Source organism: Salvelinus alpinus, chromosome 33 (genome assembly GCF_045679555.1).
Source record: "Salvelinus alpinus chromosome 33, SLU_Salpinus.1, whole genome shotgun sequence".
Lineage (NCBI taxonomy): Eukaryota > Metazoa > Chordata > Actinopteri > Salmoniformes > Salmonidae > Salvelinus > Salvelinus alpinus.
Genome location: NC_092118.1, coordinates 14409851 through 14431664, shown reverse-complemented (window position 1 = coordinate 14431664; position 21814 = coordinate 14409851). Strand labels below are relative to the sequence as shown.

The following is a 21814-nucleotide window of genomic DNA, read 5'->3' as shown; positions in this document are numbered from 1 at the left end:
TGTATGTACAAAATATTTATAAAAAAAGGAAAACACATTAACATCACTTAGAAAATCCAAATGTTTTCAAATGGTAGTGGTCACATACAGTATTAAACTTAAAACCAGACATGGGTAGAATCCCACAGATGTTCTGTTTCCCTTATAGCATGCTTATCCCTTTTTGCTATCACTGTTCAATACATTCCTCCCACATATAAAAACTTTCTACAAACCAAAAACGATTAGAAAAACCTCCAAGACAACACACCTGACTGGTAAGGCCACTGTGGTTAAAGTGACTCTATGGGTGAACTGACTGACTGGAGGACTACAGTGCATATTTCTCTTCTCTCGTTGGTATGCTCTACCATGTGTTTCCTTCCCTTCCTTCTCCATTCTGCAGACACACACATCCCACTCAGCAAAAGGTGAACCATTCATATGCTGCAGAATGTTGTCTGGTTATCTCATCAAACCTGTCAAACTCACTGAACTTGTGAGGAGAATATCAACAGTACCCAGGAAAGTCCCTCAAATGACAACAGGAACCTTTTACAGTAGCAAAGAGAGGGATTGGAGGAGGACAATATGTAGTGTCAAAAGAGCCAATAGAATTGAGCTAATGCACTGCTGGAGACAATTGGAAACATGAGAAGGAATAGGAACACAGAGATCTGCTCTAAACTTCTGCCAATCATTTTCTACCCTGTTCTACACCGAGAGGATATCAGGTTTCAGCTTCATGCAGAATAGGGAGGATGTATGATTATGAATAGGGAGTTAGGTAGAGTTTAGGAGAAAATGGATGGCATCTGAGGATAAAAGCTCAGTAGGGCAAATCTCCTTAGCGTGGGTCGTACATGTTGGCCAGTTTCTTAAAGCGTGGTCCCCAGTCGTTGAGGTAGTCATAGTCCTGGTCGCCGTCTGAGCTGGCTGAGGCGATGGAGCTCAGGCTGCCTGCCAGGGAACCATCACTCTCGTAGTCATAGATCAGAGCTGTGTCATAGGGAGGGACGTTGGGGTCATGGTCTGCTGCCTCCAGGCCCTGAGGAGACACACAGGCAAGAAATACATTAGTTTCTCTCTGGGGATTTGGACCGTTCTTATTTCAACTGACTAACAATAGGCCAGGGCCATGATGGAATCCTCTCTCTCACATCATTGATGAAGTCCTCAATGTCAGTGGGGTCCGCTGGGGGTTTCCGTGGATATGAGGGGGAGGGCAGGTTGTCTGGGTAGTCTTTCCTGAGTGGCTGCTTTCCCCTGGGGATGCCAGAGATGGGAGGGTAGAAGGATGTTGGGAGTGGTCCCACATCCACTGGGTTCCACAGTAGGTCAATGTTGAAGGCATTCTAGTGAGAGTAAAGGAGGAGTATGAAGTGTCTATAGGACAAGAGAGGCGATGATGTCACCAGATAACTTGGTTCTGCCAGCTGTAACATGTTATGTTGTCTGACCTCATCCTCCTCTCCACCACCCTGCTCGTCATAGTTCAGGACGTTGTCACGGATGTCTTCGTCTGACTCCCCCACCAGCAGCCCCTCTCCTTTCTTCATATGATGCCGTCTGCAGTTACCCACGGCTACAGCCAGGAGCAGCAGCACTGAGAACACAGAGACCCATCTCACTGCACAGAAACATTTGGGAAAATGTGTGTGTTCATGTAGCGATGTGCTTTGTTCAGGTGTTGTGAGGGTTTACATGAGGTATAGCTTACATAGCAGGAGTGCGATGCTGGCCATGATGACCAGTAAGGCGATGAAGCTGACACCAACTCGTGTTCCGAATATGGCAGCAGCTTCGGTCTTACATTCACCGTCTTTCCCACACGGACACACAGTCACATTGACCTGAGCATATGCACCGAGACTAGGGGTGCCAGAGTCAGTCACCAACACAGTGACAGCATATTCCCCTGTCTCCAGCTCTACCAGGGGTCGCAGCGCTGCATGAGTCTCTGGAGAGAGAGAGCGACACACAAACACAGACAGAGGGCGAGGGAGATGGAATGAGAAGACATAGCGTACTACTCCATAACCCATTCTGCATGGACTTTAGGAGTATCTAGTCCTGTCCTTGCTATATATAGTCCTTACCATTGACCTGTATGATGGTCCAGTTGGCAGACACATTGATGTCTTGCAGTTGGAAGGTGAAGGGTTCAGCATGAGGGGGCAGGTCCTCATCCACAGCACTCAGGAACAGACCAGATGTCTCCCGGCCTGACTCGCTGCACACCGTCCCCATCAGGGGGAACAGCTGAGGGAGGAAGTCATTGGTCTCCCGCAAAGTGATCACCAGAGACGCTGTGGTCGAGATTCCACCAGCATCTAGGAGGAAATGACATCATTATTCACTGTCACTTCCTGCTTGACCTGATGTCTCAAGTTATGTGAGGTGAAGCAGTGACTAACTCGGGATACTCACCTGTGTCTGTGACTCTGATGACTGCATTGTAAATGTTGTTCTTGACGTGAGGGGAGCGGACATTGAACGGTTTCCTGGCTGTGATTTCTCCAGTCTCGTGATTGATTATAAGCCATCCCTCAGGATCTCTGAGTATGTCATACCTGATGGAAATGACAGTAATGTTTTAGTTTCCTTTTTGATACACATACAGTACATAAACATATATATTGTTATGTATTCAGAGTTCTCCAGTGCACCAATCTTACTTGAGTTTTGCATTATCAGGATCGTAGGCGATGTTACTGGCCAGCACGGTGCCAGGGACCACAGACTCAAGAACCACGATCTCTATGGGGTCTTTATTGAAGCGTGGGGCCTCATTCTCATTCACCACGGTCACCACCACTGTGGCACTGCTTACGGGGTCCTTGGGGGCCTTGATGCTGAGAGGGTTCACATTCTCCACTGTCAGAGTCAAAGTATACACCTCTTGGGTCTCGTAGTCCAGAGCCTGCAACAACAACAAAAAAAGGCAGAGGTTTTGAAAGACAACTTGGATAGCGTAGGTTTGACATACATGTTAGGAAATAACTAAACTACATACCGTTCCATATATTTGTTGTATTCGTTTTATGCATCAGTCACATCCTTGAAAATTCCAGCTACAGCCAGTGATATGTCACAGCACAGGACTCTTAACGGAATGTAATGATGTGACCCAGTGACTTGCAGTTCAGTTAGTCCCCACTAGATGGGTTAACAGTGTCATGTTTCAAGGCCTGGCTCTGACCACTGTGTGATCACATGCTCTATACTCTATATAGGCTCTATATAAACTGGATGAAGTGATTGTCATGTTTGTCATTCTAACATGGAGCCAGAATGTCCCCCACACATTCCCTCCCGTCCTCCTGCCGGATGGAGAATAGCGTACCTTCACCACTGACAGAATACCCTCGTTGGTCACAGGGTCTGTGCGAATGGCAAAGTTCCTAGAGGGGTTGCCCTTGGCGATGGTGTATTTTGTCTCCCAGTTTCCTGTCCCTGGCTCATCATTGTCTGTGGCGTTGACCCAGCCAATCACGAAGTCTACTTTGTTCTCCACAGCTGACATAGTGTACTGTATTCAGGAAACAGAGACACAAAGCAGTTGTGTTTAGTTTATATAAACACATGTGAATGTGCATGTCTATATTTTGAAGCTGGTCTGAATGATGTGTCCATATCGTTTATATCATCTGATAAAAGTCAATTGATGGAAGGGAGCTAACAGCTTCTGAGAGATTAAACAGTGAAACTCACCATGTCTGGGGAGAATCGTGGGGGATTGTTGTTGATGTCAGTCACATGTATGACTGCATTGGCAAGACTGGTTAACCCCATGCCTGACATGTCAGCAACCTGCAGTTTCAACCTAAAACCTTTAACCACCTGTAAGGAATGCACAGATGTTCACAGTCATTTATGGCACATACAGTATATTATTTGACATGAATTCGTTTTTCCTTTCAAACACCTTTCAAAATGTTGTGCTTCTGTTGAACCAGAAAGGGCATGACCTAAATAATGGGTCAATGAAAAGACAAAGGAAGAGCCCCTACCTCCCAGTCTAGACCCACGTCTCGTGTGTAAATGGCCCCTGTCTCGTTGTTGATGCCAAACATGGTCTTATTGATGCGGAGAAGCGGGATGCTCTCCTGGTCAATGATAGAGTAGCTCAGTATAGCGTTGTCTGTGGTTGGGTCGTCAGCATCAGTCGCAGTCACAGACATCACAGATGTGCCTGTTAAAACAACATCAATCACTCTCTCAGTTCACTACCCAATCAGTTGGCATTTTGTGTACCGACTGCGTGTACATCCACAGCGTGTGTAGGTGATGCATGTGTTTACCTGGTACGGAGAATTCATAAACGGACCCAGCAAACTCTTTTTGGGAGAAGTTGGGCCGGTTATCATTTTGATCCAGCACTACGATCTCAATGGTGGAGGGATTCTCCAGTCTCTCTCCACTGAGCGACAGGGCAAAGGCTTTCAGCTGTAGAGAACAGAAACAGGACATTACTCATATGTTTCTAGACATGGTCTTTCCATTCATAGTGTTTGCTGTTCTTACACGATTCTCAGCTTATTGACTGTGATTGATTTGGGTCTATATACAGCTGCTCATGTAGGCCTACGAAGAAGGCACCCCACTATAGTAACAGACGTGCTCACGATAGTAACAGACTTGTGCGCAACTTCCCTTCTCGCTCAACAATGACAGTCAATGTAATAAAATCGCAGTGGTAGATGTTTAGTTGAAAAACATTGAATGACATACTAACATTGATATTATGTCATGTGACATTCCTTGTTACCCAGACAAAAGAAGGGGTCTGGCTGACATAGTATAATTTACATGTCAAAGGCAATGGTGCTCATGTCTCTCCTGTGAGTTGTACCGTGAAGCTTCTGTATTTCTCTCTGTCCAGGGGAATCATGCTCCTGATCCAGCCCGTTTTATCGTCTATCTCAAACAGGTACTTAGGGTCCTGGTCAACCCCTGGTCCTTCCAGCTTGTAGATCACTTCTCCGGTGAAAATCTTGTCTGATTTGATCTGGAGGAACAAACAACACAGGAGGATGGCTGGGTGAGAATCTCATTGGAAGGGTGAGAGGAGAGCGAACTGAACAGAACAGCACATAGAGTACCAGATGTGAATGTGGTCACTGATGGGAACAGAGAGGGAGAGCAACAGCACATAACTGGTTCGTGGTTCTGGAGGTCAGAGAGGCCAGCGTGGCTCTTTCATGCTCAGTTTAAAGGGCTGTCTGTCTGGACAATAACCATGTTCACTTTAGTCTGAGAGCAGTAGGTTGTCTTGATCACATGTGACTGATCTTACATACCATGTTTTGTAAGATCAATTTCACTGGACCAAAAAGTGTCAGTGTTACCCTGACATTTACATCTTAGTCACTTAGCCAACACTCTCATCAGTTAATGTATGTATAGAGGCCCTAGCATCAGTATAGATATGAGATGACATGATTCAGTACCTGGACCAGGTTTTCGGGGACCTGCTTGCTGTTCTCCAGCACCCTGATTGGAGGGATGATCCAGTCCCTCTTCACCCTGCTCAAACCTCCACTGCTCCTCTGTCTCCATGGATACAGGGCCGCTGGGTTAAGGTCCTCCCTGCCCGCTTGGCTGCTGCTCCCGACCTGTAGCAACAGAATGGGATTCATTTAAGAGCACCATTATACACGATTCATTCAATGGCAATTTCCATTTAGATGGTCTGAGTGAGGGCCATACATTTCTGGATGAATGAAGTCGTTTAAATCATGATTCATATTCTTCATGTCAAGGAGTACAGAACCCAAATACATTTTTATATTTTTGGTAGTCGTGTTATGGCTACTAATATCAGTTGGTGAGGGTTGCAGCAGTTGGCCTCTCTCTGTGGCCTGGTGGTGATTGAATGGTGACCCCCCTGCCCGTTCCTAATGTGGAATCCACTGGGCTGCGGCGGGTGAGGGGGTGGAGAGGCATGGGTTCAAGTTTCATACACTACATCTCCAGTGCTTCATTTGTAAATTGGGAGGTGCCGGAACAAAAAGTGAGCCCGACGGGGGGGGGGGGGGGGGTGGGGGGGGGCTCTGAGGTACTGGAACACATGAAAATAAATCACCTTTGTAATAAAGCAAGGTGCTGCGTAAGTTGCACACATGGGTATTTTTCTTTTGTAGCCTAGGACCCGGGAAAATGTTGGCCTTTTTCTACATAATTTTAGATAACTGGAGACTTTACCTCACAAATGATCTAAATGACAGGCTGCTTTTACAGTGAGACAGAATCTGGGTACAATCAATGATGACATTGTCTTGAATCCTTCAATAGCCTAGGCCTAGGTGTGTGGAGACATACACTGAGTATACCAAACATTAGGAACACCTTCCTACTATTGAGTTGCCCATGTTGATGTCAATGCTTCCCACAGTTGTGTCAAGTTGTCTGGATGTCCTTTGGGTGGTGGACCATTTTTGATACACAGGGGAAACTGCTGAGTGTGAAAAACGCAGCAGTGTTGCAGTTCTTGACACAAACCGGTGCGCCTGGCACCTACTATCCAGCCTGGTCTCATAGACTTAGTAAATGTAAATCCTGGACACTCAAATTAGTATGATATGCTACGTTTGGCAGATGGTTACTTTAGGCAAAAATGAAATTAGGATGGTTGGTCGGGGTGGATGGGTGGAAAAACCTTAGCATTTTAGCTAATTAGCTACATTTGAACTACTTACTACTTTTTATCTACTTTACAACTACTTAGCATGTTAGCTAACCCTTCCCCTAACCTTAACCCTTTTAGTTAACCCTAACCCTAACCTTAACCCTATAACCTCACTTTTAAACTTGACCCTAACCTTAACCCCTAACCCCTAGCCTATCTAATGTTAGCCAGCTAGCTAATATTGGCCACCTAGCTAGAATTCGTAATATATCATACGTTTAGCAAATTTGTAACACAATGTACATTTTACAAATTCGTAACATATAATATGAATTGTAATTCATAACATATCATACGAAATAGGTGATGAACATCCACAAATACATACATACCATACGAAGTGTAATATACCATACTAAATGGAGTATCTCGGATTCACGTACATAATAATATGAAATGGTCTGAGACCAGGTTGTACTACCATACCCCATTCAAAGGCACTTAAATATGTTGTCTTCCCTATGTCTTCCCTTTAAAAGTGCTTTCCTCACAATCTTAAAAAAGCATGCCCCGTTCAAAAAATGTAGAACCAGGAACAGATAGAGCCCGTGGTTCACTCCAGACCTGACTGCCCTTGACCAGCACAAAAACATCCTGTGGTGTACGGCATTAGCATCGAATAGCCCCTGCGATATGCAACTTTTCAGGGAAGTTAGGAACCAATATACACAGGCAGTTAGGAAAGCAAAGGCTAGCTTCTTCAAACAGAAATGTGCATCCTGCAGCACAAACTCCAAAAAGTTCTGGGACACGGTAAAGTCCATGAAGAATAAGAGCACCTCCTCCCAGCTGCTCACTGCACTGAGGCTAGGAAACACTGTCACCATCCGATAAATCCACAGTAATTGATCATTTCAATGAGCATTTTTCTACGGCTGGCCATGCATTCCACCTGGCCACCCCTACCCTGGTCAACAGCCCTGCACCCCCCACAGCAACCTCCCCATGCCTTCCCCATTTCTCCTTCACCCAAATCCAGATAGCTAATGTTCTGAAAGAGCTGCAAAATCTGGACCCCTACAAATCAGCAGGGCTAGACAATCTGGACCCTCTCTTTCTAAAATGATCAGCTGAAATTGTTGCAACCCCTATTAGTAGCCTGTTCAACCTCTCTTTTGTATCGTCTGAGATCCCCAAAGATTGGAAAGCTGCCGCGGTCATCCCCCTCTTCAAAGGGAGAGACACTCTAGACCCAAACTGCTTCAGACCTATATGTATCCTACCCTGCCTTTCTAAGGTCTTCAAAAGCCAAGTAAACAAACAGATCACCGACCATTTCGAATCCCACCGTACCTTCTCCGCTATGCAATCTGGTTTCCAAGCTGGTCATGGGTGCACCTCAGCCACGCTCAAGGTCCTAAACGATATCATAACCGCCATCGATAAAAGACAGTACTGTGCAGCTGTATTCATCAACCAAGCCAAGGCTTTCGACTCTGTCAATCACCACATTCTTATCGGCAGACTCAACAGTCTTGGTTTCTCAAATGACTGCCTCGCCTGGTTCACCAACTACTTCTCAGACAGAGTTCAGTGTGTCAAATCGGAGGGCCTGTTGTCCGGACCTCTGCCAGTCTCTATGGGGGTGCCACAGGGTTCAATTCTCGGGCAGACTCTTTTCTCTGTATACATCAATGATGTCGCTCTTGCTTCTGGTGATTCTCTGATCCACCTCTACGCAGACGACACCATTCTGTATACTTCTGGCCCTTCTTTGGACACTGTGTTAACTAACCTCCAGACAAGCTTCAATGCCATACAACTCTCCTTCCGTGGCCTCCAACTGCTCTTAAATGCAAGTAAAACTAAATGCATGCTCTTCAACCGATCGCTGCCCGCACCTATCCTCTCGTCCAGCATCACTACTCTGGACGGTTCTAACTTAGATTATGTGGACAACTACAAATACCTAGGTGTCTGGTTAGACTGTAAACTCTCCTTCCAGACTCACATTAAGCATCTCCAATCCAAAATTAAATCTCGAATTGGCTTCCTATTTCGCAACTAAGCATCTTTCACTCATGCTGCCAAACATACCCTTGTAAAACTGACTATCCTGCCGATCCTTGACTTCGGCGATGTCATTTACAAAATAGCCTCCAACACTCTACTCAGCAAATTGGATGCAGTCTATCACAGTGCCATCCGTTTTGTCACCAAAGCCCCATATACTACACACCACTGCGACCTGTACGCTCTCGTTGGCTGGCCCTCGCTTCATATTCGTCGCCAAACCCACTGGCTCCAGGTCATCTATAAGTCTTTGCTAGGTAAAGCCCCGCCTTATCTCAGCTCACTGGTCACCATAGCAGCACCCACCCGTAGAACACGCTCCAGCAGGTATATCTCACTGGTCACCCCCAAAGCCAAATCCTACTTTGGCCGCCTTTCCTTCCAGTTCTCTGCTGCCAATGACTGGAACGAATTGCAAAAATCACTGAAGCTGGAGACTCATATCTCCCTCACTAACTTTAAGCACCAGCTGTCAGAGCAGCTCACAGATCACTGCACCTGTACATAGCCCATCTGTAAATAGCCCATCCAATCTACCTCATCCCCATACTGTTATTTATTTTTGCTCCTTTGCACCCCAGTATCTCTACTTGCACATTCATCTTCTGCACATCTATAACTCCAGTGTTTAATTGCTAAATTGTAATTATTTCGCCACTATGGCCTATTTATTGCCTTACCTCCCTTATCTTACCTCATTTGCACACACTGTATATATACTTTTTTTCTATTGTGTTATTGACTGTATGCTTGTTTATTCCATGTGTAACTAACTCTGTGTTGTTGTTTGTGTCACACAGCTTTGCTTTATCTTGGCCAGGTCACAGTTGTAAATGAGAACCTGTCTCCTCCCCTTCATCCACACTGATTGAAGTTATTAAGTGACATCCCTATGGGATCATAGCTTTCACCTGGATTCACCTGATCAGTCTAAGTCATGGAAAGAGCAGGTGTGCTTAATGTTTTGTATACTCAGTATATATTGTACAATGAACAAAAATATAAACGCAACATGCAACAATTTCAAAGATGTTACTGAGTTACAGTTCATATGAGGAAATCAGTCAATTGAAATGAATTCATTAGGCTCTAATCTGTGGATTTCACATGACTGGGAATACAGACATGCATACAGTGCCGTGAAAAAGTATTTTCCCCCTTTCTGATTTTCTGTACTTTTGCATATTTTTGATACTGAATGTTATCAGATCTTAAACCAAAATGTAATATTAGATAAAAGGAACCTGAGTTTACAAATAACCCCTAAAATATGATACTTATTTTATTTATTTAATTAACAGCAATGCAACACCCAATTCCTCTGTGTGAAAAAGTAATTGCCCCCTTACACTCAATAACTGGTTGGGCCACCTTTAGCTGCAATGCCTGCAACCAAACGCTTCCTGTAGTTGTTGATCAGTCTCTCACGTTGCTGTGGGGGAATTGTGTCCCACTCTTCCATGCAGAACTGCTTTAACTCAGCAACAGGGTTTTCAAGCATGAACTGCTCGTTTCAAGTCCTGCCACAACATCTCAATTAGGATTAGGTCTGGACTTCGACTAGGCCATTCCAAACCTAAAATGTGTTGCTTTTTCGCCATTTTCCCTTTATTTTGTGTTTTGGATCATTGACTTGCTGTATGACTGGTCCGAAGAGTCAAAAGTATAACAAAAGTATAACTTTTTGGACGACACCGGTTCCATAATGCCTGGCGAAAACAATTACTCTCATGTTCATTCTCATTCTCTATCACGCACGCTCTGCCTTTATCTCAAGCACACACTCAGACACACTCAGACACACTCACACCAGCTGCCACCTATGGATTTAGTTCCTGTGCTTTCCCACCCTCTCTCTTACTCACACTTACAGACTCCCGTTTATGTTCAACTCTGCACCTGACTAGGGGTTGGGGGGGTCACTTTACAAATCCGCTCTGATGACAGAATTCCTCACCCACACTCAAACACACATTCCTTAAGAGAAAAAGCTCAGCATTTAGTGGTAACAAGATGATCACAGATATTGGCAGATAAGTCTTGTCTATACACAAATTTGCGTGCTAAAAAGATACAGAAAAGATAACACCTTTTGTTCTCATTCAGCTTTTCATCATCAATCATAAAGTCTGTAGTAACAACTTGTAATTACAGAGTAATAACATGTTAATACAACTAAACAGAATATGGAACATTGACCATAGCCTATATTCCTCACATGGCTCTTTCCATACATAAAGACATTGATATGAGAAATACATTATTAGATTGAATCACTATTGTGTATTGTGATATGGTGGCCCTTCCCTGTCCCTTAGGCCTGGAGATATGGCACACTGGCACTTTGTCACGCTGCTGTAACGTACAGTCTGAGGAGAATGTCAACTATGAGTGCCATGTCCAGGCTGAGTTAGGAGCAGACTAATCTTAGAGTGCTCTATATTCCTGACCCCGACCCTAAGCCACTGGTGTAGCCCTGCCTACGCTCATACAGAGATGTTTACACTCACATACCAGGCTAGACAGCAAAGCCTTCTCACCTTCCACTATCGCTCTGATCACAGATCAGAGATCAAGCTACGGCCAGTCAGAGGCCAAAGGCCCTGTTCAATCAAAATCTGTAACTGGATGACGCGGTTAACACTGAAACAACATTCCTGTTGAATTCCTGATTCAACATCTCTACTCAACAACAAAAAACTTACTCTGCAACTTATGAATTCAAACTGGCTTTTTTTGTTGTGGTGTTACTGGTTTTGATTGAATACAACAACAGCTCAGGAAGAATAACTAAAGTAAAATAATAGCATATGCTATCAGAATTAGAGAAATATATGCTGCGGTCTAGCCTTGTGAACCAGAACTGACCACTGTGCTCCTGGTTAGTTTTGTGAGATCAGGTTGTTGAATGGGGCTTGAGGTCTACTTTGGAAGGAGCCTGCCACGTTCTGAAGAGGATCGGAAGACAGACCCAGTTAACATCAGTGTGTTGATCTCCTGTGGTCTCAACTCCATCTGGGTGGCAAACAAACCCAGGAGGGCTCTGTAATATCTTAATCTCTTTTCCAGTTCAGCAGTGACTGGGCTACACCTAGGAGTCATCTTACCAATTAGCACCAGTCACCTCTGACAGCTAGGGTGAAGGACAGCACATCTCCTCTTTCTTCTCACCGATATTAACTGTTTTAGGGACTTTTCCCCAGATACTTTTACACCTTGGCCTCTCACCCTGTGGCCAGCAGTTGCCTGGTGCCTCTTGGGGGTCAACACCCCCGTTAACACAGTGAGGAGTACTGCACTCTGAGATAGATAGGACTGCTCTCTGAAGTAGGTAGGTAGGACTGCGCTCTAAAGTAGGTAGGTAGGACTGCTCTCTGAAGTAGGTAGTAGGTAGGTAGGACTGCGCTCTGAAGTAGGTAGGACTGCGCTCTGAGGTAGGTAGGTAGGACTGCGCTCTGAAGTAGGTAGGTAGGACTGCACTCTGAGGTAGGTAGGTAGGACTGCGCTCTGAGGTAGGTAGATAGGACTGCCTAGTTTGAGAAACATAAGCCTCACAAGTCCTCAACTGGCAGCTTCATTAAATAGTACCCGCAAAACACCGGTCTCAACTTCAACAGTGAAGAGGCTCCGGGATGCTGGCCTTCTAGTGATGGTTGCTGATAATGGGCCTCTGTACGCCTATGTAAATATTCCATACAAAATCTGCCGTTTCCAGCTACAACAGTAATTTACAACATGAACAATGTCTACACTGTATTTCTGATCAATTTGATGTTATTTTAATGGACAAAAAATGTGCTATTCTTTCAAAAACAAGGACATTTCTAAGTGGCCCTAAACTTTTGAACGGTAGTGTATATACATACATACACATACCCATATATATATATATTTATACACATAAACATTCAACAACAAGCTTGATATACTAACTATGCGCAGTACCTAAATAAATTGTATTTCAAAATCAGTGTGTATTTCACAATCAAAGCATCCAGGATCTTGTTCGCAGTGTTAGATAACGTTTACTGTCAAAAGGTTTTGGGCAACATTTCCACGTAATAATCGGTTGCTGTGACGAAAATACTGCTCAGACTGACCCCACACTGAGTAGCTGAAGCAAGACTGTCACACTTTCATGGATAGTGCCAGCAACAAGGACCCCTGGCAACTCTCTCAAACGGTTGTGTCTAAAAATAGCTTTGAAAGTGTGCCAATCATTTTGTGAATGAAATTTAGCTGCTAAGAGACCAACATCTGTCCCATGGAGTGGACAATTATTTACTGAAGCTTGGTAAATAGAACATTATGCTGTTGTCTACTATAGTATCCAAGGATTAAATTATTCAAATTCATGCTGTTGAGTCAAGGGTGCTCAGTCTCTCTCACACACCCACCCATCCACCCACCATGGGTGGGACATGGTGGGGGAGCATGACTGGATGCCCTTCCATAGAGTGAGAGTTTTATATCTTCAGAGCTATTACAAGCTTGCACCAACTGTATGAGGTATGTCATGAGAGTAGTAACTCTGTATGAAATGTGTATTTTTGTTTTACAGTAGTAGCTGTTATGTGATAAAACACTTATTTTTGCTTAATTCACTCCATTTACCACAGCAGGTCATAGTCAGTGCAAGATACACATATTTACTGTTACTCATACATATCTAGACAGAAACATCAGGCTTTTACAATTAACAGTAAGTCATAGCTTTAGAGACCTGCCTCTCTAAAGTAGAATATAAAATAGACCCCTGAGTCAGCCATGTGCAAGCTGAGTGGAGGTACAGTCTGTCTATGTGAGTCAGCCAGAGTGCCACAGCATGAGCAGGAGGGGAGAGGGAGAGAATGCAGGCAGCATGCCTGACAATCCCTCTGGCCATGGGGTGGAGGGTCAGACAGGTGGCCCTGTTCCCCTCATGGTCCTCCCCCGTCACTGTTCCAAAGGCTCTAAATGAGCAGTTCCAAAGTCTTGTAATGAGCAGCTATCTACCTCGCTTCCCACCCCCTCAGCTATGGCTGCTTGGGCCTCCTATTACTTGGGTGTGCTAGCCAGGGTTTCACAAGAGAGGTGTCTGAGCTTCATGACTGCTGACTTAATGGGGACAATGAGAGTTACTTAGGACTCCACTCCCAGAGTGTGGGAGTGAAAATAGCGCTTGTTAATTTGGCGTGGAATTGTATTAAAGCCAGAGGGAGGTTGTACCAGGACCGAATCCACTTCCTCATCTCATCATGTCCCCTTTCTTTCTCTCTCCCAGCTCTGGCTCAGGAGTCTTCCCACCACCCCTACCACCACCCCCACCATCACTACCACCACCACCACCCCTACCACCCTTACCACCACCCCTACCATCCCTACCACCCCTACCACCACCACCCCTACCACCACCACCACCCTTACCACCACCCCTACCACCCCTACTACCACCACTACCACCACCACCACCCCTACCCCTACCACCACCACCATCACTACCACCACCACCCCTACCACCACTACCACCACCACCCCTACTACCAACACCCCTACTACCACCACCACCACCCCTACCACCACCCCTACCACCACCACCCTTACCACCACCACCCTTACCAACACCACCACCACCCCTATCACCACCCCTACCACCACCACCACCCCCACCACCATCCCTACCACCACCAACACCCCTACTACCACCCTTATCACCACCTCTACCACCACCACCACCCAACCTAACACCACCACCCTTACCAACACCACCACCATCACTACCACCAACAACACCCCTACTACCAACGCCACACCTACCACCACCACCACCAACACCACCACCACCCCTACCACTCCTACCACCATCACCCCAACCTCTACCCCTTATTCACTCCAGGGTCAATCCTCTTTCAGAGGGTCATGATAGAAGTCCAAGGAGAGACCATTACCATGCCCATTAACACTGCTGTTTTTGTTCCGTCAGCCTTGTCTGCCACTGCTATTCCCTTATCTCATTCAAAAGAAAATACATTACCTTTTGTCAGAGAGAAAACATCCTTTGATGCAAGGCATATGGTGCTCTGAATGAGATGGGATAACAAGTGTCCCATTTCAAAAATGTTTTTTTCCTGTTCCTTTCCATGTAATGTTTGTCACATCTGTTGTGAATGGAACATGAACACAAAGACTAAATGGAACCTGTTTTCTAACAACATGAAGAGACCCTATCCGTTGAAGGGTCCACCACCACCACCCCTACCACCACCACCCCTACCACCACCACCACCACCACCCCTACCAACACCACCACCACCCCTACCACCACCACCACCACCACCCCTACCACCACCACCCCTACCACCACCACCCCTACCACCACCACCACCACCCCTACCAACACCCCTACCAACACCACCACCACCCCTACCACCCCTACCACCCCTACTACCAACACCCCTACTACCACCACCACCATCACTACCACCACCACCACCCCTACCACCCTTACCACCACCCCTACCATCCCTACCACCCCTACCACCACCACCCCTACCACCACCACCCCTACCACCACCACCACCCCTACCACCCTTACCACCACCCCTACCACCCCTACTACCACCACTACCACCACCACCACCACCACCCCTACTACCAACACCCCTACTACCACCACCACCACCCCTACCACCACCACCACCCCTACCACCCTTACCACCACCCCTACCACCACCCCTACCACCCCTACCACCACCACCACCCCTACTACCACCACCACCCCTACCCCTACCACCACCACCATCACTACCACCACCACCCCTACCACCAAGACCACCACCAACACCACCCCTAATACCAACGCCACACCTACCACCACCACCACCAACACCACCACCACCCCTACCACTCCTACCACCATCACCCCAACCTCTACCCCTTATTCACTCCAGGGTCAGTCCTCTTTCAGAGGGTCATGATAGAAGTCCAAGGAGAGACCATTACTGTGCCCATTAACACTGCTGTTTTTGTTCCGTCAGCCTTGTCTGCCACTGCTATTCCCTTATCTCATTCAAAAGAAAATACATGACCTTTTGTGTCAGAGAGAAAACATCATTTGATGCAAGGCATAAGGTGCTCTGAATGAGATGGGATAACAAGTGTCCCATTTCAAAAATGTATTTTCCTGTTCCTTTCAATGTAATGTTTGTCACATCTGTTGTGAATGGAACATGAACACAAAGACTAAATGGAACCTGTTTTCTAACAACACGAAGAGACCCTATCCGTTGAAGGGTCCACCACCACCACCACCACCCCTACCACCACCACCACCACCACCATCACTACCACCCCTACCACCACCATCACTACCACCACCACCACCACCACCACCCCTACCACCCCTACCACCACCACCATCACCACCCCTACCACCACCACCATCACCACCCCTACCACCACCATCACCACCCCTACCACCACCACCATCACCACCCCTACCACCACCACCACCACCACCCCTACCACCACCACCACCACCCCTACCACCACCACCACCACCACCCCTACCACCACCATCACCACCCCTACCACCACCATCACCACCCCTACCACCACCACCATCACCACCCCTACCACCACCACCATCACCACCCCTACCACCACCACCATCACCACCCCTACCACCACCACACATGGAACATGAACACAAAGACTAAATGGAACCTGTTTTCTAACAACATGAAGAGAACCTATCCGTTGAAGGGTCACTAATTGGTCAATGACTCAACTGGTGAAAATGGAGATAACACCAAAGCCCGTTACAACAGTGGCTCTTTCCCAATTCGTCTTTCCTTCATCTTCGTGTCCTTCCTCCTCACTTCACATTGGAGGAGAAGATCCAAGGCCCCTGCACTTAGATGTTTGAGAAAAAGGTGAGGCGAGTGGATGCCAGCAATCAAGGAAATATAATTGGGAAAGAGTCATTTGGAAAGATAATCTCTGGTAACAGTGCACAGGCAGAGTGGTTTTAATGTTGTCTGCCCCTGTAGTTGAGGCCCTTCCTGTTCCTGAAACCCAAGTCTGTGTAAAACAGAAAGCATCCACACAGACAGAACAGAGCTGTGTTTCAGACACTGAGCATCTGTACTGAGTGATTTCTTCCAATGAGCATGAACTCAGCACCGGCTGCTGCTTTATGGACGGATTTTTCCCTGATTTCATGGTTTAGGGAGTGGCCGACTCCTCTTTCCGCACGGGGATTACTGAGCAGGACAAATGGCATCAAGTACGCATCTGGGAACAGCTGCTGGCCAACATGACTGCCTCTATGTACAGAGCCCACGCTCTGTAGGCAGGCCAGTTCAATACAACCCTCTTTCTTTCCCAGGGATATTCTCAAAAGCAACACAGCCTTCCACCCATAGGGGTATACCGTATGTAGTAGGTGTTCGTGAAACCTCACCAGCCCCTTTCCACTCACTGAGTTGTAACACATCAAACTCACATAGGTTAAACTTACACACAGAGCTAAAATAGTTATATGATGTGCTGTATGTAACTTGAGTAACTAGGATCTCAGGTTTGAAAGATCTTGTTCTGTGGTTTTAGGTCTCTCACATCGGTCCATTCACAAATAGATTACTGGAAGTCTATGGATAATCCAAATCATGAATGTACGGTCCTTCAAGTGTAGAGTGGGCATTGGGCTATAGTCTATTGCTGGGGGTCCTGGTGTTCTTGTTTTTTGGTACGTGTTTGTACTTAAAGTGTATTACTTTCAGATTACACATTTTGTGGTGCAAGCTAAGCCCCATGGGTTGCGTCATCACATACATTTAAAGTCGGAAGTTTACATACACCTTAGCCAACTACATTTAAACTCAGTTTTTCACAATTCCTGACATTTAATCCTAGTAAAAATTCCCTGTCTTAGGTCAGTTAGGATCACCACTTTATTTTAAGAATGTGAAATGTCAGAATAATAGTAGAGAGAATGATTTATTTCAGCTTTTATTTCTTTCATCACATTCCCAGTGGGTCAGAAGTTTACATACACTCAATTAGTATTTGGTAGCATTGCCTTTAAACTGTTTAACTTGGGTCAAACTTTTCGGGTAGCCTTCCACAAGCTTCCCACAGTAAGTTGGGTGAATTTTGGCCCATTCCTCCTGACAGAGAAGGTGTAACTGAGTCAGGTTTGTAGGCCTCCTTGCTCGCACACGCTTTTTCAGTTCTGCCCACAAATCTTCTATAGGATTGAGGTCAGGGCTGTATGATGGCCACTCCAATACCTTGACTTTGTTGTCCTTAATCCATTTTGCCACAATTTTGGAAGTATGCTTGGTGTCATTGTCCATTTGGAAGACCCATTTGCGACCAAGCTTTAACTTCCTGACTGATGTCTTGATATATTGTTTCAATATATCCACATAATTTTCCTCCCTCATGATGCCATCTATTTTGTGAAGTGCACCAGTCCCTCCTGCAGCAAAGCACCCCCACAACATGATGCTGCCAACCCCGTGCTTCATGGTTGGGATGGTGTTCTTCGGCTTGCAACCCTCCCCCTTTTTCCTCTAAACATAACGATGGTCATTATGGCCTAACAGTTATATTTTGGTTTCATCAGACCAGAGGACATTTCTCCAAAAAGTACCATCTTTGTCCCCATGTGCAGTTGCAAACCATAGTCTGGCTTTTTATGGCGGTTTTGGAGTAGTGGCTTCTTCCTTGCTGAGCGGCCTTTCAGGTTATGTCGATATAGGACTCATTTTACTGTGGATATAGATACTTTTGTACCTGTTTCCTCCAGTATCTTCACAAGGTCCTTTGCTGTTGTTCTGGGATTGATTTGCACTTTTCGCACCAAAGTACGTTCATCTCTAGGAGACAGAATGCGTCTCCTTCCTGAGCGGTATGATGGCTGCATGGTCCCATGGTGTTTATACTTGCATACTATTGTTTGTACAGATGAACGTGGTACCTTCAGGCATTTGGAAATTGCTCCCAAGGATGAACCAGACTTGTGGAGGTCTACAATGTTTTTTATGAGGTCTTGGCTGATTTCTTTTGATTTTCCTAATATGTCAAGCAAAGAGGCACTGAGTTTGAAGGTAGGCCTTGAAATACATCCACAGGTACACCTCCAATTGACTCAAATTATGTCAATTAGCCTATCAGAAGCTTCTAAAGCCATGACATCATTTTCCAAGCTGTTTAAAGGCACAGTCAACTTAGTGTATGTAAACTTCTGACCCACTGGAATTGTGATACAGTGAATAATAATAATAAGTGAAATGATCTGTCTGTAAACAATTGTTGGAAAAATTACTTGTGTCATGCACAAAGTAGATGTCCTAACCGACTTGCCAAAACTATAGTTTGTTAACAAGAAATCAGTGGAGTGGTTGAAAAACGAGTTTTAATGACTCCAACCTAAGTGTATGTAAACTTCTGACTTCAACTGTACCTGTTCCTTTAACTCACAGTAAGACACATGTCCGTGGGGCCGGCAGCAAACTGTGACTAACTGGCATTCCCCATGGCTGTTTCAATGATCTATTACAACCATCTTCTACAGCTGATGTCATTTACCATGTGGTTCTCGAATTGGATACACTAGTAAAGAAAATGTGACTCAGATAGTTGCCCTTACCCATTTCAGATCTTTGTCAGCATAAAAACGTATAGTAGGCTACACACTTTGCCATCATAAATTCAAAGTCATCGCTTAAAACATTGTTTGAAGTCTTTCTATCCATACTTTTGGAAATTAATTTACCTGCAAACCTGCAACATCCATAATAATTTCAGGCCATTCAACAGAAGAGGTTACTGAGGGACAATTGTCTAGGTCTCCAACCTGGGTTCCATTACATGTATAAACAGCCCTGACGGAATGAGTTATGTTAGTAAAATGTCTGTTTACAATGTCATCCATTATGTGTCTAATAATGGTGTTGATGACAAGCCTGCTAACAGTGGAGCCCCGATTTCCGCCTGATGTATAAAACATCAGCATTCATTGGTCGTTTACAAGAGTATTCATCATCTGATCTACGACGGTTCTGAAATGTTTAGATTAGCCAATAGCCACGTTCACCTCTTCACATGATGTGTATCACTTCTATTGATGAACATCTGTTTATGTTATGTCAACAAAGTATATCATTCAAATTAAAACATAAACTATAGATTTACTAAATAAACAGTGTCCCACCACAGCCCTAACTCCTGCACTGTGGAAATATAGGACAAAAACAGCTAAAACTACTTCCACTTAAATCACATTTAAACTGCTTTAAATAACACATATACATCCAAGTTAAAGTCTGACAAGCAGACTGTGAGAAAATATCAAATGTAGCCCTTTGTAGCTTAGTTAGTAGAGCATGTTGTTTGTAACGCCAGGGTAGTGGGTTCAATTCCCAGGACCAGCCATACGTAAAATGTATGCACGGATAACTGTAAGTCGCTTTGGATTAAAGTGTCTGCTAAATGGCATATATATTATAGCCTGAAGTTGAAATAGCTCCAACTCTGTGTGATTTAAGAAAGTGTAGGCCATAAAGTATGTAGAGTGACACCAGAGTAGTATGATATTTCCTACCTGACCAAGGCCAGCCACCAGCACACACAGCACTGCCAACCCCCTTGATGCCATCTCCTGTGCCAGCATGCGATCTTCTCAATGAACCCCAACACGTACTGTACCCAATGACCACAGTGGCACCTCTTTCTCAAACCAGTTTTAAGAGAAGCTCAGGGTTTCTCACAGTACTAGGCAATGGAACCAAATGTCTCAAATCCAAACCCCCTGTGTGTCTCTCTCCCTCTCTCTCTCTCTGGGCAGTGAGTGCAGAGGCGATTGAGTGACAGCACATGTGCATGGGAGGGCTGAAGTCTGAAATTCTAACCCCTTAGCCCTCAGAGTCTCCAACTGGGACACACCCCAGCTATGGGAAGGGAAGTAGGGGGGTCACTAGATGCAGAGAGAGAGAGAAAGGCGAGAGAGAGAAAGATGGATATATTGAGATAGAAGGGGAGATAGCAAGAGCAAGAGAGCGAGCGAGAGACAGAGAGAAAGAAAATTGTAAAGAGAGTGACAAAGAGGGGAGAAAAAGAGGAAAGGAGAGATGGAGAGACACAGGAAGAATGAGAGAGACAACTATCTATAGTGAGGGAACGAGAGAGAAAGAGGGAAATAAAGGAGTGTGGAGAGGAGAGCAGAAGAGCAGCTGGTGGCTGTGCTGTGTTGAGAGAGCCCTGGTGAAGGTCAGTCCTCAGCAGCAGTGTTCAGTCTGTCACTGCTCTGCTCTGGCCTGCCTGCTGTACCTGACCCTGGGCCACACAGCCCAGGAGGAGCCTCTACTGTATGTACACACTCACACTCAATACTGCACTCACCCTCAATGTACTAATGAAATATTCACTGTCGCAAACAGAACTCATGTCCAAATCTACGTCATCTGACTGAACTCCCTGAATTCACTTAGTGAAGCTCTTCTCTCTACCGTTCTGAACAGGTCATCTGCTTTTCACTAACTCTGGCACAGACACAAGCCTGTTGCCTAGCTGGAGGTAATTAAATGTCCTAATGGTGCATATGGAACCTTTACTGTCTATGCAGTTCTGTTATGTGTATGTTGGGCGCTCAGAAAGACAGACCATTTTCCCAACACCCTTTCATCTTCAGTTGTTTGGAACACCATGTCAAAGCAGCGGGTGAAGAAGATCTACTGCTCTCTGTGCATTATAGTATGGCACTTCTTTTATGGCAGTGGGGAATCTTTCAACGTGCTGAATCTCTCAAAACAGCATCCTTGAAGGGTGGCTGACTCTGCTGTTGTGAGGAATCTTTAAAGAGCAGCGAGGAGGAGGTAGTGTTGTTAAGTTTGTAGAGATGTGGAGCTAGGCCTCTCACCCAGTCCAGACTGTTGTTTTTCTCCTCGGAGATTGCTGCTCACTTACTGATCTCTGTTTTTCACCCTCTGTGCTGACTGCTGATTGATATGAGGCGGCCAGAGGTGAGGGGAGACTGAGGGAAAAACGGGGAAGCAGCGTGGGATCTGAAAGCCAGACTGTTCTCCACGCTACTCTCAATGTTCATCACCCCTGTCTCTGTGTGTTCTCTAGGGTCTGAGGTTAAAA

General features: G+C 45.5%; 1 protein-coding gene across 1 annotated transcript; it reads right to left on the bottom strand.

The window, feature by feature from the left end:
• On the bottom strand, positions 1–20528 carry LOC139563222 (cadherin-15-like). The gene is made up of 14 exons (XM_071381637.1): positions 20274–20528; positions 5433–5597; positions 4835–4990; positions 4284–4428; positions 3993–4174; positions 3694–3822; positions 3326–3511; positions 2658–2902; positions 2410–2552; positions 2079–2312; positions 1700–1939; positions 1440–1585; positions 1140–1334; positions 1–1027 (listed from the first exon to the last, which is right to left on the bottom strand). Exons 1-14 carry the CDS (start codon positions 20340–20342, stop codon positions 827–829), a joined length of 2436 nt encoding a protein of 811 aa, XP_071237738.1. The 5' UTR covers positions 20343–20528; the 3' UTR covers positions 1–826.
• Between the last annotated feature and the right edge of the window lie 1286 nt (positions 20529–21814).

Coding starts and splice junctions, on each gene's coding strand:
- LOC139563222 (XM_071381637.1), bottom strand. CDS start 20,342: ATGCTGGCACAGGAGATGGCATCAAGGGGGTTGGCAGTGCTGTGTGTG. Junction 3,512..3,693: donor CACGATTCTCCCCAGACATG/GTGAGTTTCACT, acceptor TCCTGAATACAG/TACACTATGTCAGCTGTGGA. Junction 1,940..2,078: donor GACCATCATACAGGTCAATG/GTAAGGACTATA, acceptor CTCTCTCTCCAG/AGACTCATGCAGCGCTGCGA.